An 18,141-nucleotide genomic window follows, 5' to 3' on the forward strand; every position below is an offset into this window, starting at 1 on the left:
GGTCACATAAACAGCAGTTCGGTTCGCCGTGCGGTTCGTTGCACACCGGCTGGTGAAGCTGCCCCGGCGGTACGCGACAGGAGGTGCAACAATGACGCATCCACCGCGGGGTCGTGCACATTGTTCTCGCATGCGTAATCCGACGGGGCCGTGACCGAATTACGTAGCGCGCGCACCGTGAATTTGTCAGGCAGCACTCGTGTAGGGTACGATGATGAATCATCAACAAACGTAGCGTTGGAAGTGGACACAACCTTCGGAGATACCACGATCACGCAGTGGCAGCATTCAACTCATAGCGGCGACGCGGCTATGGAAGGTTAGGACCCTGCCCGGGCGCCACTGAACGTGACCGGAGCAAAGGGAGACGGGGGTCGGAGACAGATAAATCACCCCGCCGACAGACGCGGAGCAGACCCTGACTAGGGGTGGTGCGAAGGGGAGTGTAGGAACGGGCGCGCCGCTGGCAGCAGAGCCGAGAGGCGCGAACGGCAGTCGTCGACTGCGACGGACGGCGAGTGGAGCAGAGAGTGGGCGAGAAGTGAGCTAAGGAATCCGTGTGGAGTGCCAACGGCTACGAGGATTATCCGATCACGCACTCCTTAACGCCGACATGGCCGCCGGCGAGTGGAGCGGAGAGCGAGCGAGAAGGGAGCCAGGGAAGCTGTGGGGAGTACCAACGGCTACAAGGATTCTATGGTCAGGCACACTAACGCCGGCACGGCAGGTGAGGCGTATCGAGCACGGCTCGGGGGTACGTACAGCGGAGTGCGGTTCCTTGGCGGCGACACCACGAGGATGGTTGCCCGGCGACTGACGCGGCGCCACCATGAGGATGGTTCCCAGGCGACTGACGCGCATCTATTCAGAGGCATACTAAGCGCACACACAATCGTAAAGGAAACCGGGGAGCCTGGTAGGCACGCTTTGAAGGGTCGTGCAACGCGGCACCCCAACCTGCGACGCGATACACACAAAACACCTGGTTCCGGCCACCCTACAACTCATGCACACACATCAGGTCCGCCGCCGACCCCTCGGCTACTCTGCAACTGCAATGCGTCCGACGCCCCGGCTACTCCGCACTGCACATACATCAAGCCCGCTGCCGACGCCTCGGCTACTCTGCAACTCACGCACATAAATACTCATGCACATGCATCAGGTCCGCCGCCGACGCCTCGGCACGCACATACATCAGGTCCGCCGCCGACGCCTCGGCACGCACATGCATCAGGTCCGCCGCCGACGCCTCGGCACGCACATGCATCAGGTCCGCCGCCGACGCCTCGGCACGCACATGCATCAGGTCCGCCGCCGACGCCTCGGCTACTCTGCAGTAGAGATGTCCTCGGATACAACTTTTCGGTATACCGATACCATACTGATACCAACTCGGTACTTGCTATTTGATTCCTAATGTGTTCGGTATTTTGTTGGTATAATGCACCCTAGGTTGGTACTTGGTTTTGTATCGGTATTCCGATTTTCCGTAGTCGACGTCCTACTCTGCACCGCACATACATCAGGTCCGCCGCCGACGCCTCGGCACCCACATGCATCAGGTCCGCCGCCGACGCCTCGGCTACTCTGCAGTAGAGATGTCCTCGGATACAACTTTTCGGTATACCGATACCATACTGATACCAACTCGGTACTTGCTATTTGATTCCTAATGTGTTCGGTATTTTGTTGGTATAATGCACCCTAGGTTGGTACTTGGTTTGGTATCGGTATTCCGATTTTTCCGTAGTCGACGTCCTACTCTGCACCGCACATACATCAGGTCCGCCGCCGACGCCTCGGCACCCACATGCATCAGGTCCGCCGCCGACGCCTCGGCTACTCTGCAGTAGAGATGTCCTCGGATACAACTTTTCGGTATACCGATACCATACTGATACCAACTCGGTACTTGGTATTTGATTCCTAATGTGTTCGGTAATTTGTTGGTATAATGCACCCTAGGTTGGTACTTGGTTTGGTATCGGTATTCCGATTTTCCGTAGTTGACATCACTACTCTGCACTGCACATACACCAGGTCCGCCACCGACGCCTCGGCTACTCTGCAACCCACGCACACACATCAGGTTCGCCGACAACGCCCCGGCCACTCTGCAAATCACGCACATACATCAGGTCCGCCGCCGACGCCTCGGCTACTCTGCAAATCACGCACATACATCAGGTCCGCCGCCGACGCCTCGGCTACTCTGCAACTCATGCACTTGCATCAGGTCCGCCGCCGACGCCTCGGCTCCTCTGCTACTCATGCACACACATCAGGCTCGCCGTCGTATAGCCTCAGCCACCCCATAAACTCTGCACCGGCATGGGTCGAGAATATGGTATGGCAGGCATGGCACGCGCCACACCAACTTAAAAGATGGTATGGCAATGCCATACCAACTTTTTCAGGGTAAAAGCTACGAAATTTAAGGTTTTCAGTTTGATAAGAATAAAACACGATAGTATTGTTTCAAGCAACTGGCGCCATACCAACTTTGAAAACAATTCTCCACCCATGTTCGCACGTACATGAGGTCCGCCGCCGACGCCTCGGCTACTCTGCAACTCACACACATGCATGAGGTCCGCCCCCGACGCCTCGGTTACTCCGCAACGGCACATACATCAGGTCCGCCGCCGACGCCTCGGCTTCTCTGCAACTGCACATGCATCAGGTCCGCCGCCGACGCCTCGGCTACTCTGCAACGGCACATACATCAGGCCCGCCGCCGACGCCTCGGCTACTCTGCAACTCACGCACACGCATCAGGTCCGCCACTGACGCCTCGGCTACGCTGCAACCCTTGCACGTAAGTACATCAGGACCGCCGCCGACGCCTCAGCTACTCTGCAACTCATGCACATACATCGGGCCCGCCGCCGACGCCTGGGCTGCACTGTAACCCCTGCACACATCGGGTCCGCCACCGGCGCCTCGGCTAATCTGCAACCCATGCACACGCATCAGGCCCGCCGCCGACGCCTCGGCTACTCTGCAATTTACAGGGCCAGGTGCGCCGCCGTCACCTCGGCCCTCTGCAACACGGTAGGCACTTAGCTTACTAAAGCGCATTTTAGTGACATCAGAGCCTGAGTCGATCGCCGGCGACCTGGTCACTCGTGGAGATGTTCACCGCCGTACCGTACAACACGGAACGCAGACCATTTAGTCACGCCGGCGATTCGATTGGAGTCTGGCAGGCGTAGTTCAGACACGCTATTGTCATCGCATATAACATCTTGCTAAGCGTGACACGAAACCTGCCTGGGAGCCGCTTCAATAGCGAGATAAAGCAGCACTCGTTGACGAGGCAACGTGGGGGGTTGGTTAGATGTGTGCATGTGGGTGCACGTGTGTGCATGTGTATGTATGTGTATGCTGACCCAACTGATCGTCTGTTTTATATTAACGACTCCAGGGTACAGGAAAGCCTCAATTACGGGGATGTGCCCTATGACGTGAATACATACATACATACATACATACATACATACATACATACATACATACATACATACGTAGATACATATACAACAGGTTCGCCGCCGACGCCTCGGCTGCTCTGCAACTCGACATTCTTTTTTTTTTTCTTCGCCGGGACTGGAAAACAGCATCTCTTTTTTTTTGCCTCAGAGACCAGCTTTAGGATAATGCCCCTTGTCAAAACAGACCACGCATTTCGAGAAGCGCTTCCGAACGCAACTTGATGGACATACGCTGCCGCAGAAACACATCTCAGCCAGTCACCTTGGAGGCTCGGTTTAGCACTCAAGGAGTCTCTTTGTAAAAAGGTCTCAAGTATTTTCTAAGTGGCCGCCTCCGTATTTCTGCATCGACATACGCATACATCCGGTCCGGCGCCGACGCCTCGGCTACTCTGTTTACACTACACACCTGGTCCGCTGCCGACGCCTCGGCTACTCTGTCTTCACTACACACCTGGTCCGCTGCCGACGCCTCGGCCACTCTGTCTTCACTACACACCTGGTCCGCTGCCGACGCCTCGGCCACTTTGCGCTTAACACACACGCACACACACACACACACGCACCCCCCCCCCCACACACACACACACATACACACCCGGTCTGCGTCATGCATCGGCTGCTCTGCAACTCGACAGGCATCTAGCTATCGACAGACTATGAACTTCGTTCGTCCAATGTCTGAAACACTGGGCTCAGCGGTGGCAGACGAGACCGAACGAACAATCCGCACACACTGAGAAAACAGTTTCTCCATTTTTGGTCTCAGAGATCAGTTTCGGGCTAATGTCCCCGATTCAAAACAGATCACACATTTTGAGAATATTTTCTGAGCAACGCCATTGATCGCAGAAACAGAGCTCAGTCGGTACCTATTTTCGGTGTCAAGCTTTTAAAAAATTAGTCTCACTATGAAACCAGTTTCTAGTCCGAACCCCAGTTTCGGTATCGCTTGAATCCAGTATTCGGGTACATGAGCCCTTAGGAAGCCTTACTGAAACCGTTTAAAATCAGACACATTTGAGGCTGGTCTCAGCGCTCAATTGAGTCTTTATTCAAACTGCTCTCAAAGTGCATTCTGAGTGCAGGAATCGAGCAAGCACAGACAAAATGCATGCAAGATCATGCCCGGACACAACTACACCGACTACGCCGCTGCCTGCCGGCTCCCCAATCTCGAGACTCCGAGTAAGCGTCGCGACACTGCAATCTGCGGCAAGCTGGCAGCCGACACTTTCGCGAACCCTGCCCACCCACGGTAACCCGTGCGAGCAGCTGCCATGTGAGTCCCCACATGCGCTGGCATGCAAGTCGTCATCCCGCAGGCCAGAACGGAGCGGCAGAAAAGTCATCGGCGCCCGTGCTCACAGGCCTCATGAACAGCACGTGATTCTTAGGTACCTGGGTAGGTGCGTTTAAAGTACGCTAACAATGCACCGTTCCTATTTTCCGTGAGGCACTGTGCTTTGCGTGCGGTGCCATCACAGCACCGGAATCCATGCACAACCTTTTCTACCAGTCATTCACGGCCACATGGCCATACAAACCTCATTTATGTATGTGCGGTCGTATGAGCACGTAAACCGGGTCCGCCGCCGACGCCGCGGCTAAGTTGCGCGCAACATAGGTCTACGGGACCGCTGCCGACGACTAGATAATCTGCAGCACGATATCAAAGGCGAAACCAGGCCACTGATCCCAGATTCGCGGCATTCCATTTTAGCCAGCACCGATGACGTCGGTTTAGGCGCCGGGAAGCGTGCCGGGCTAAACTTCGCAACCCCGAGGCCGTGAACACGGGGGTCCAAGACCGACACGGGGACAAAACCATCGGATCGGACCCCCCCCCCCCCCCTGACCGCAGTGCGTCCAGGCATGGCTTCACACACACCGGAATAGCAACGAACGAAATAGGCTGGGCCGCCGGGAACCACAGTCGCCCCTCCCCCCCCCCCCCCCCCCAAGGCCGCCCGCGCCGACCGCCAGTCAGAAAAGACAGCCATCGGCGGAGCCAGAGCCGGCCGCCGGCCGCTGGCACAGCCCCGGCACCGCCACGACACCGGACCGGCTGATGAGACAGTCAACGCCGGGGCAGCCGCGGGCCCGCCTGCCGGTACCGTCCGCGGGGCCACAGAGGCCCACAGTGGGGCCGCCACGGTCCTCAAACCAGGCGACAGCGGCGGGACGGGCCGCCCGCCGCAACCTGATACCAGCCGACGCCGCACGACCCGGCTCCCCCGCTGGTCCCCCGGCGGCCACGAGAGGCAGACGACCAACGAACACCCCGAACACGGTCACGTTCCATTAGTGGGTCGCGGCGCCCCCACGCGGGTCGACAGTGAGTCACTGGCGGCACTGTGCGGGGAGTATGGGGTCCAGTCACAGCTGACTCAGGACGGGAGCCGACCTTGGGGTGGAGGGAGTCCCTCGCCGCCCCGGTTCACACTAACTAAGGGTTCGACCCAAACTCACCACCAAGAGCCATGCCGCAATAACAGACCGGGCATCGCCAGCGGAACACACTGGGAACCTTTCCGCATGCGGCATGTGCCCGGATTCGTGGTCAAACCATTAACTGCTCAGCAGAGATCGAGAAAGGTTTGGGCAGCGGACGCTTAGCCTAAGACTTTTTCATTCCATTGGGTGTATTTGGCGTTTTTTAGGGGCCGTCCTACCCTACAAACGAGCCGACGCGAGTGGTTTCGGCCGCTGACAGCCAACTGAGGCGAACGCTTGGTGATAGTGGCGCGGGCAACGGGGGCCTAATCAACTCATAGCGGCGACGCGGCTATGGAAGGTTAGGACCCTGCCCGGGCGCCACTGAACGTGACCGGAGCAAAGGGAGACGGGGGTCGGAGACAGATAAATCACCCCGCCGACAGACGCGGAGCAGACCCTGACTAGGGGTGGTGCGAAGGGGAGTGTAGGAACGGGCGCGCCGCTGGCAGCAGAGCCGAGAGGCGCGAACGGCAGTCGTCGACTGCGACGGACGGCGAGTGGAGCAGAGAGTGGGCGAGAAGTTTCCCACCCACCCTCACCTATTTAATAGATGCGACTTCGAGATTCGTCAAACCTGCATATCCTTAATCCCGACCATATACCTCGTCGTTATCACTCCGTCGGTGCGTTTTTTAGGGGCCGTCCTACCCTACAAACGAGCCGACGCGAGTGGTTTCGGCCGCTGACAGCCAACTGAGGCGAACGCTTGGTGATAGTGGCGCGGGCAACGGGGGCCTAATCGCGTTTCTTTGCCAGGGGCTAAGAGGATGGGATCGAAGGAGCATGCTAGGGAGTCAGGTACTCACATTTCGGCCGGTTCAAGTCGTCTCCATCCTCACTGCCTCCCAGATCCGGCGGTGACGGCGTGCCAGAGCCCTGCATCTCAGAGAGTGAGGCTGCAACACACAGACAGACAACAGACCGGTTAGCCGAGACGCGTCAACAGGCACACTCGATCCACGCCCACACTCACAAAGCACACAGAAACACACAAACGCTCCTAGAAGCGGCACTGTAGCGTCGAGCCGTCGGGGCAGTCAAGTGGCAACAACGACAACAGCGCAGAAGTGGGCGCTCCTAAAGTGGCGGCACGCTCGGGAGGAGGGATTATAGTCGGGCGGGTCGTCACTGGGTCGTTACAGGGGCCCCGCTAATGGGCAGAGGTCACGACCTCGGCGGCCGGCCGCTCCGATCGAATGACGCTGTTTGCAGGCCCGCCCACCAGACTAGAAGAAACCAGCGGAGTAGCGGTACTGTTTGAACAGAAACGCGTTATGGTGTTTGCTGAAGTTAATGCAAACCATTACTGGGAACGCTGTGATAATTATAGCCGTTGATCGTTACGGTCCAGAGTCACTATAATACGTCACGTCAGAAAAATCCGCTTAGTGGCCGTCGCCGGTCTCTGGACACCTTATCCCGTGCTCAGTGCCCTGGCCCAGGTCAGTCAGTCCCACCTTCCAGCAATACCGTCCACTCAGCGGTCACCCAGCACACTCCCAGCACACTCAGCGGCAGGCGACGACGCCTTGTTGAGCGTTGCAGCTGTGGCCATCAGCAGGCGCCAGACCGCCGCAAATCCGCCTCCAAGGCCGCGGTCAGTCTCGTACGGCAGTGGTGGCGCCGCAGCGACCCAGTGAGGGGTGCCGGGGAGCTGCCGAGGGGAGGGGGACGACAGACCGTCCATCACCCGTCCAGGCCGGGCCGACCTGGGCGTGGCACGGCACGAGCCGACTCGGCTGCCCGGAGCTGCCATCAATCGAATCACGACACGACTCGCAGTACAGGTCACGATAACAGCGCGGCGCTAATCCGATCACAAATCACGAACTCGGCCGCTCGTTGGCGTAGCTAAACACTGCTTCAGGGAACGGCGGCACCGGCTCAGTTGGCCGGAGCCGGCGTTCATGAGCCGATCAGGCCTCTGTCACCGGATAGACCGGATGTAAACAGAGCCGTCCGGCGGGTACCTGTGGAGCCGAGACCCTGCCCCGCTCGGAGCGACTGACTCCCAGCGCCAACCAGCTGTGGTTTGGGGGACGGCACCTGTTCCCCGCAGACATTAGAGGGTCTGGGGACGGGTCTGCGAGGCGCCTGGAATCAGTCTGATAAACATCTGTGGGGACCTCGGCCTGGCACTTAGCCTGGCATCTCACCCCTCCAATGGATTTTGATGAAAATATTCAGCACTGGGAATCAAGTCTATAGCCTAAGCAGTGAGCACCAAACGCGCAGAAACGGAGCGCTGAGGGCTGTGGCTGTGGCTCTTATCACCATCCGCGCAGTGCCCGCGCCGTCCGTCCGTCCGGTCCCTGGGTCTGCCACACCACATCCGGGACACTCATCAGCACGTCCGCAGCTCCGGCCCGTCACGGACCTCCGCTGCGTGCTTCCCGTCTGAGCGTGCAGCCCGGCAGACCCTATGACCTTGGCGCCAGTCGGCAGTCGCCATGCGTGAGGACAGAGACTTCCCATTAGTGGACCGGCGTCTGGTCCGTCTGACTGGCTTCTGTATATCCATTACCCCCACCAGATCACCGCTCGTTCTGCCCCTAACCCTCTGCCACGCCCCACCGATCACTCGCCAGTCTGGCTTGTCTCTGGGTAGACTGACCTCCCCACCACCCCGACAAAGAGTTGGTGGTCCGGGCCTGCACGGAAGCCAGTGCAGGACCATGTCGTCCGGAGGCAGCGCCACTTCCAGTGTTCACCAGACAACAAAGCGGTGCCGGAAGCTGCTAGCGCACACGCCATGCGCTCGTGACTCGCTCGACTCGGGCGTGATTCCGAGTGACTCGCACGGGACTCGTTGCGGCCCGCGTGAGCCACTCGTGGTACGCGAGGCGGATCCAGAGACCTTCACGGCCTGTGGCCATGGCGGTGGCTTGGTGCGACGCGTGACCAAGAGCGGACGGCTTAATAAGCGGAGCTGCGACACACTTTTGCGGTCCCAAGACTGTGGTTCTGTGGTTCTGCTCGTGACCTTGATGGTTGTATTGGTGGTTGGAAATCGTTCGCGTCCTGCAGCTCCCATCAGTCGAGGCAGCAGGATCGGAGGACAATGACATTACCCGCACGGGTGACCACGCTGGTAATGTGCCAGTATGGGGTTATTATCATCACACGTTGCGAAGCCAATAACGCGCTTCCGGCCGCCAACTGGCGCGGCGCATCACGGACAATGGGCTGCCCAACCGGCCCGAGCCACCCACCCTCGTCTGACCACAGAACGACAGTGACACAAACCAGACTCAGCTCGGCTGCTTTCTCTGCAATACTCCTTCCGGTCGTCACTTTGATGTCCACCTAGTGTGACACAGCCGAACAATGGCCAAAGAACACAGCCGGACTAGGGCAGAAATAGCAGTCGCATGTGCTCGGACATTTCAAGGAGGCTTATCGCGCACGGTCGCACCTTGGCGCGCATTCCGCCGCACAAAAAGTCATGGATCATCTGTCAGGTACAGAGCGGCACCCATGTAGCAGATGTGAGACCTGTTTGGTGGGCAGAGCTCACTAATTGGCCATGGTCATCTCAAGGATTAGACAGAAACCCAGCGGGCAGTGTAGTCAGCAAGAGATGCGGACAGGATTAGGTTCAGCTAGTGATGGATGAGGTACGCTAGCCTCAAACATGGAAGGATAATGGAAGCATGGAAGTAAGTGCATAATTAGGATGTACAGGTGGTGAAGATGCATAGAAACAAGCTTTTACAAACGCATTTCTTACACAATATCTTGTATTTGCCATTTTATGCTTCACTCGAAAGGCAGAATACGGGTTGTAACTTGTAGGACAAGGACATGCGAAACCCCACACTAGTACGCAGAGTTAAATAGGCATGCTCAATACGAGTCAGACGGAACATCAGAGATCCACGCGGAGCGGCGTTCCGGAACTAGGACGCTGCGGCGCAAGAGCCCGACTCCAGAGACTCGCTCCGGCGGGCTCGGTCGGTGATTCAGCGCCGGTTCGCCCGCCCCCGGCAGTGGACGACGCCACCTTTCTCTCTTTCACAACGCTGGTCCGGCGGCGGAGCGGCGGTGCGGCGGGTGTCTGGCAGGCGTCACGTCCTCATATCCCACCAGGCACGTCCAGCGCGGAGGGGGTTGCCACCGCCCGCACGCCCCGCGGCGTCGTGTCTCGGCGTCAACTGCCCGTCATGTGGAACGACTCGAAAGTTTCAGGAGCTTTACTGCCGAGGTGTCAGGGTTTGACAGCGGACATGGAAATACGGTATTCAGCGTGATAGTTCCATTTGGGGGACATCGCTCGAATCGCAAGTTGAGTGTCAAAAGTAGCTCTGCCTACATTTCATACTCATCCAGTCATGCGTCAAATCCACTAACGCCTTCGAACATTCCGGGCACACACCAGGAAGCCACTCTGGCGCCGTGCATATCGAGCCGATGCAGACGTGCGCCGCCGGTCCGCCGGAGGCAGCGACGGCGGGTCGTCGACCCCATTGCACCTGGCAGCCCGTCGGCGGCCCGGTGGCGGCTGTATCATCTGGCGGCGGCGGTGGCACGTCTCTCTCCCTCCCCTGCGCCGACCGCTGAGGCCGGGCAGGTGCCGGCCGAGATCGGCCCAGTCACGCCGAGCCGGGGCCGCCGGACGGGGCGGCGCCCATCGGAGGCCGCCCGCCGCGCCACGGCGGACACGCCCTGCTCTCGATCGGGTGTGTCCTGACCTCGGCTCAGGAGTCTCCTGCAGACGTCACCAAGCCTGATCTCCCAGAGCGGAGAGGGTTTGTGGGGCCGCACCAGCACGCCGAACACGATGTCACGCTTTTGCGCGACTACCTTCTCTGTTCACTAAGCTATTTATTGGCCTTCACCTGGCGGTCTTGGCGGTTCCTTTGCTGGACGGGCGGCCCCTGGGCGGGTCCGGTCGGCCGCACCACCGCTGCACCCTGATGCACTGGTGCCGCCGTAACGGGCGCCAGTCACTGGCCATTGCAGAGGCCGTTCATTAATGTGATAGCCGCGCGTCACGTGATGGGAGGGCATACGAGAGAGATCGCTCTTTGGCCGTCTGTCTGCAGGATGGGCTGCCAGGGAAAATGCAGCACGACGCTAGCCGGAGGAAACAACGTATGAAAATTCAGATGGAATGTGACATGGTTAAAACAGCTTAAAACTGCTGACGATATGACCACTTAACGGAGTTGGCGACCTATGTACCTCAGCTAGAGTTGTGCTTGTTTTCCGGCAAGCGGTTCCCAGGCCCGAGAAGTGTGCTGTATTTTGCTCGAAACGTCATAATATGACTAGAGTATCACCGCAGATTTTACCCGTGTTTGAGTTGCAAACAACCTCAGTTCACAAAGTCGCCGTCGGAGGAAACAGAGAGCTCATTACATCACTAGTTTGTCTAGTTCGTTCCCGGAGACCGCAAAGCCTCTCGACAGCTACTCACTTTTCATTCCAGTGCGTTTCTGGGAAGCTTCCACGGCTTGGGTTCTCTACAGAGACGACATCGCTGCGGAAACTTGGGGGCCGCGTGAGAGGCGCTCGTTATGCGTCGCCAGGGATCCGCCGGAGGCTGCATCATGCCTGCACGATACTGCATCCGCGCCTCTGAGCACCGGCATCCATTGCGCCACGGCCGCCGGAGGTGGTGGCTGAGAAGTGGCGAGCGGCCGGCCGGGACACCCTGCGGCACCCATTCTGCCCAATTGCCGGCCATTTGGCGTTCATTTACCGGCGATAATGATTGGCGCGCGGCAGACTCGGCGGGGTGGAGCCCGGAGCAGGAGTAGGAGCAGGAGCCGGTGCCGCCTCCCGAGGCAAAGGTCACGATCAGTGCGCATCGATCGGCCGGACCGATGGGGACAGACGAGCGCCATCGAAGATCACCCAACCGTCCCGGGTCGGGTCGACCTCAGGTGGCTGATCGGACGTGGGTGACGACGCGCGACAGAACGAGCGGCGCGGGCGCGGGCCGGAGCCAGCTCCATCAGGCCGCGACAACAGACCACGCATGTTCGCATTCATGCCATGTAAAACACGGACCATCTGTATAGCTTAACATAGCATGAATGCGAATGCTCGCAGTCCTGTCGCCGATGTTGGGTTACGAAACGAGCCCACGCGTCCTCCGGGGCAGGGTTAAGACGCAGAGAGGTCATAGCCCTGCGTATCGTTCGGCCTTATTGGAAACAATCCTACCGTGAGTGCCAATATCATTTCGATCGGAATATGCCATGTAATATACCTCCTGCCTGATATTTCCGCATAGCCCGATGCCCTCATTTCAGTCTGTTTTAGAATAAGATGAGTTTCAGAATCATGCGGTCTAGAACCCCATCGATTTAGATCCATCTTGAAAATGACTTCAGCGCCCAAATGGCCTTGACCGACAGATAATAAATCATACGCCACTGCGATTTTAAGTCAGATAAACATAACAATCCATATATCTCTGTCAACATCCAACCTCCACGAAACGCGGAACAAATGTGAAACCTCAATTCGTAAAATCGGTTGAGCGCCCACCAAGTCAGAGGCAAAAACACATGTAAACCCGATGTTCGGGATAACAGTGCTACCAACCTTGAAAGTCTACAAAAATGCCCCAGAATCGCAGGACACTTTCCCGTGCAGGCAACCCACCCGTTTAATACCTGAGTGCCAAAACCGGCCCAGGTGCAAGGCATTAAATCGGCGATATCTATGCAAGTACAAAACCGGTATCATACAGCCATCAAAGCCGGATGGCAGTGGCCACGTCACCAATCCAGGGAAACTTTAGTGGACCGGACGGCCACTCACACACCCAGTGAGCCAACCCCCGGAACGCAGCCGATGGTGCGTGCTGTCGCAACGATAGTACGTCACATTCCGACTAATCAGACCTCTGCCCGGCCGTCCTGGCTGTTACGGCCTGTCACAGCCCGACCGACCGTCTGTCCAGAGCTGCCACTGGTCATCCAAGTGGACCAACCCGGAGCAGAGATCGGGGAAGGCTACCGCCACGCTCCCGACCGGTCGCTGGGCGGGCCCGACGCACTCCGACCTACCCACCGGCCGGGCCGCGGCGATTTCTCGAGCGCGCAATAAAGGAAAGTGACCGGACATGCGGGGCTCGCCGTCCGACCGGTCGGCGGCTCAGCCGTTTTACCGGGCATAGTCATCACAAAGAGTATCGAAGACTGCTCCAACGCAGCCGGGTTTTCGCCCGTGGTGCCGGGCGACCTCAATCTCAGCCACTTGGCAATATCGAGACGCTCGGTGTGTTTGCACACACAAGGAGATTTCCCTTCCCGGGCGGGCTGTGTACATGCGCGGCGGTACGACGGTGCAATATTGACACACTGCAGCGCGAGACGGCGCCGCCACGCCGTCCTCTCGTGCCGCCGGCTGACTGGTCGGCAACAATGTCGGATGACATTCTGATGACACATGGGCTCGTAGCTGACAGCGCGGCCGGTCCGAGCACGCCACCTCAGTTGGACGGCGGAAAATGGCCACCGCGATCCGTCCAACGAGGATGTCGCCCGCATTACTGCACGCCACTGGGCAAAAATGTCGGCCCGACAGCGGCGGCGCAGGCCACAAATGGCCACTGGTGCCGTTTTCCAGCAGTGGCTGATCACTGCCACGGCGTACCGGCCGGGTCGCTCGCGCATCAGATCGGCCGCGTAAATAAGGCAGCCCCGCTGAGCACACCTCAGGGACAGCTCAGGGCCGCATGGACCACTCCACCGGTGGGCCACTGGGCCGCACGGTAACAGTGATGTCGGTCACACCGGGGCCGACACGAGCTCACGGCCACCGCCACGCGCCGCCGCCGCCGCCTACACCATCGCCACTCTAGCCTACTGGAGGCGGCGGCAGATTACGTTAGCGCGACCAGCAGTCCGTGCGCTGGGCGGTCGCGATCGGTCGGCGTCACATGAGCTGGCGTCCGCCGCCCGTCGTCCGGCCGAGTCAGACCGGTCCAACCAGCGGACCCGCCGGACGGGGCGGGCTCGCCGACTGACTCATCCCTCTCACTTCTCCCGGATGTGAGCCCCGCCACCACCGCACTACGAGCAGCAGCGGCGGCAGCGGAGGCGGGTGGCCAGAAAAAGCGCGCTCCTCGCCCCACGGTGCCGCTTGTCTGCGTACGCGTCGGGGCGCTGGTAGCAGGTGCCGCTGTCGGGCGTGGTGAGACGGAGCGGCGCGCTGCTGAACCGGCCCGATCGAGCTGATACACGGGTTGATTTCCTTCCCGCGTTTCTTTCCCGTCGTCTCACAGGGTCCGGTGAGATTTGGCCGAGATACGGCGTGCGAGCGGTCGACTACGAGGCGAGGGCGGCTCGCCGTGTGTCCCGGCGTGCTCGGAGACAATCCGGTGGTTGGGATTTTTGTCGCTGTGCCAAGGCTGCGCGGCGGCGATTGCAGTCAGTCTGTGTCACGCAGAGGTGTCTAATGGGCATCGGGAGGCAACGGAGCTCTGCAGGAGCGCAGCCACCAAGCAGCAGCCAGCAAGGCGCCGGCTCACAGGCTATCAGACACCCAGCGGCCGGCGGAGCTTCTGTGGGAACCGCCACCCTGAGCTGAGAAACAATGGCCTGTCTTCGAGCTCGAACAATGTCTCCTCACGCTGAGTACAAACATTACAGTGACACCTTTACACGGCGATGACACCTCAGCAGCACTACTGAGTACTGACACCTTCATGACATTTCGTCGGTGACACCTCGGCACAACCAACATCATCATACACCACCGTCTCTCCTCTGACACCTCAGCAGCGCTACTAACACGCCCCTGACACCTTCCTGACCCCACTACCAGCAGCCTCCACCGGCAGACAACGCCGTGACAGCAGTACCTCACCGTGAGCCGGCTATTCATGAGCGGCGGCGCCCGAGTGGCGGCTGACGGCAGCCCACCCGTCGACCCGACCCGACCCAGCGCTGCTTCCGCGTCTGCCGCCCGGCAACCGGACCGCCAACACAGACCAGAGCTGAGGCCTCCGAGTGGCCGCAGGGCAGCCATAACGCCCACCACAGATTAGGGTGCATCAAAGCACGTGCACACATAATGCAAGCTGCATGGAGCGAAACCTGCGGCTGGCATGGATGGGATTATGTTGCAGGGATGACAGACAACAGACGAAAGACGATTGACGGCAGACGGCCGGATGACCGGATGGGACGACACGAAATGACGGAAAGCGCTCACCGGTCGCTCGGAAGCCCTTTGTGGTCTGCCGCTAACCACGGAAGCCAGCGTGGTGCGACAGTTCAGCAAATCTCTGATCAAAGCGACAGGACCCGGGCGGAAGGCGGCACCTGGCACGGGGCTGTCGGCGATTCCAACTACAAACTGACGTCAAATCCGACGTGAGAAACAGGTGATCGCAGCACGCAGAACCGGCTACCGCGAGGTGCGGGCGCTCATCAGGCGCCAAGCCGTCATCGGCCGTCACGGAACCGTCATCCGGCCGTCACTGGACGTCATCGAGCACCGGGCGCTGACGGATGGCGTCATCCGCTGTGATGGCGGCGCGCCAGCGGCGAGGACAGGTACACACGCTCCGCCAGCGGCTGACGGATGTGCGTCGGCCCGCCGGGCCCCGTCAGAAGGCCCTCAGAGGTGCCGCCCCCAGCGCCAGGTGCGTCAGCCGAGGCTGAACCCGGCCCCAGCAGAGCCCGCGGCAGACAGCGCGGCCAGAGAGGCAGCGGAGCGAAACTATGCACACACGGAAGGGAGGTGAATACCCTGGAGGCAGAGTCTCGGAGGCGATGACGCTGTTGTATAATGAAACGACCAGAAAAGTGGGCGGTGGAATTTGCAACTTCTCCAATCGTACCGCTCTGACGTCAACATCAGGCTTCCAATATCAAACCAACTAAGATAAGAGGATTGACGAGTTCAGCACAGAACAATGTTGAACAAAGTGCAGGGTATCGTCTCGTATCCAAATTGGATGCTGGTATCTAAGCGCTGCCAGGGGTTATTACCTCGCAGTGGAGAGCTATTGCCTTCGCTGCTCGGCGAAATGCTCTTTATATCGCAGCAAAAGCCTCTTTAAATGCGCCAGCGTGTCGGCATGATCCGTCCCTGGCGCCGCCACTGTGACGTCACGGGACTTGTATCAATCTTAATCAGCAGCCAGTGAGCGAGCTGCAACAGGCGTCCTGAGAAGCCCTATCGCACAGCACAGAGCCCCATTCCCAATGCGCGGCTGATAAGACGAATTCACCAATGAATTTATCAAATTTGTACCCACTTTCAAGAAGCTCAGATATAGCACAGCGTGAGTTTCGCGCTGCGTTCGCTATATTGTCAGGTTGCGGCCTTCCTGGTAGAAGCGCATCCAACAACATCCATCAGACTTTTTCAAACTTCACAAAGAAACAAGGCCCAGTTCCAGCGGCGCTTCCGCGGCAGGGAGCCGAAGGTCGTTCGAGTACCGGTCTTCCACTGCGCCCGGACTGCGCCATGAGCGGAGTGGCCCGCACCCGGCGGTCGGTCCACGCCGTCCTGGCCGGCACAGAAAGGGGTTGACCTTCGGAGTCGTTTCGAGCACCCGCCGCCGCCGCCGCCGCCGCCGCCGCCGCCGCCGCCGCCGCCGCCGCCGCCGCCGCCGCCGCCGCCGCCGCTGCATTAGGACCAGCCGTGGGCGGCCTGACTCGGCTCGCGCCAACACTGTGGCCAGACATCATGCAAAGTCCACATCTTCGTCAGAGCGATGATGATGACGCAATGAACGAATTATGCAATGGTAAGCGGCACGAAGCCTAGGAAGTGTCTCTTCCTCAAAGAGGTCCGACCAGTGAGGATTATACTCCGTGTACCACCGCTTCTTCGGAAGCGGATCGGTTACCAAATCAGAGGGAATTTATGTCTTCTAATCAGGGAACATTAATCCATCTGTCTCCACTTGCAGTATCCTACGATAATCTCGAGATTCCACAGGAGACTTTCCATAATCACGTCGCCCACCAGGGCATTCCAGGTTTGCTGAGCGTTTGCGGAGGCGGCGGTGCAGCGGCAACAAAGTCTAATCATCTGCCTGGCCGCCGGGCCCGCCGCCGACGGCTGCGGGACGCCACGTCAACTGAAATAGACTCGTAACGACCGCGGCGTCGGCACCGCGCTCCGCACGCGGCGCCGACCTGCACGATGCAGACACACACACAAATAGAGCCAGACGGCGCGGCGAGCGGGTGGCGACGACACTCACACCACCAGCGTCAACAAAAACATTCCGACGCTTCACTCGGGACCACCCGGCCAGAGAGCAAGGAATGTTGCAGAGACTGCACACCAATGGTTATCTTAGCCAAACTCATCTGTAAGGCAGCGCCCTGTCAGAACTGCAATAGATAAAGATAGTTGAATAGATTCAATCAAATCAAGTCATTCCTAACAGAGAATCGTCCATTCGCTTTGAACAAACAGCGCAAATTCGGTTACAAATAACGAAGCTATCAGGTGCATTCCACCTCAAGAATGTCTTTCCTCGGAAAGTCACGTTACATAACGACAAAGACGAGCGACGAGTCGACGCCCATCAGTCGTATCTCCCCTCCCTCCGCCATGCCCGCGCCCCGCTGCCCGATTGGACCGACCGCATCGACATGCCGGGAGAGCTTCTCCGAAATCCACGCCGCGGTCTTTCCACAGAGCCTCGTCCCAGTGCATGCTGGCTGGCCAAGGCCACGGCGCCTGGCTAGGCACGGCAAAATTATGGCAAGGCGCTCTACAGCACGGCCCGGTCCAGCACGGAATGGAAGGGTACGGTAGACGTTCACGGTATCCAAACATGACAGCCCATCGCCGACCCAGTTAGCACCGTTGTCCGGACTCTGGCCATCCCCAAGGCCGCGCTCCGGACGACAGGTGGGAAAAGGGTTCAGCCGTCTCCCACGCTCCCGCTGCCCGCTCCCCGGCGCCCGGGGCTGCTCGCGACAAAGGCGGCGCCTCCAGTGGGGAGCGCGCACAGAGGGGCGGCGTGAAAAACAACCGTCACCAATGGAAGGGGTGGCAGGGAAAGCCGAGACGAGGGTGCCAGACAACACACCGGCTGGGGGCAATAAACGCACTGAGGCGCACATTCTGCCAGTCTGTTTGGCATCCAGGCGGTGTCAGAGACACTACGGAGGAGGGGAGCGGTGCCACCCCCGCCACCGGTTCGCTGGCCCGC

At 59.3% G+C, this 18,141-nt stretch overlaps 1 protein-coding gene across 2 annotated transcripts in view; it reads right to left on the bottom strand.

Annotated features, from left to right (window-relative positions):
- Positions 1–18,141, bottom strand: part of LOC122390427 (ETS domain-containing protein Elk-4-like) — a 68,496-nt gene that overhangs the window by 31,352 nt on the left and 19,003 nt on the right. For both annotated transcript variants that reach the window (XM_043383369.1, XM_043383370.1), the window contains exon 3: positions 6,803–6,892. In XM_043383369.1, the coding sequence (XP_043239304.1) occupies positions 6,803–6,892 (90 nt within the window). The remainder of the gene's footprint in view (positions 1–6,802; positions 6,893–18,141) is intronic.

The sequence above is a fragment of the Amphibalanus amphitrite genome, unplaced genomic scaffold, assembly GCF_019059575.1.
Source record: "Amphibalanus amphitrite isolate SeventyFive unplaced genomic scaffold, NRLGWU_Aamphi_draft 000395F_arrow, whole genome shotgun sequence".
Taxonomy (NCBI): domain Eukaryota; kingdom Metazoa; phylum Arthropoda; class Thecostraca; order Balanomorpha; family Balanidae; genus Amphibalanus; species Amphibalanus amphitrite.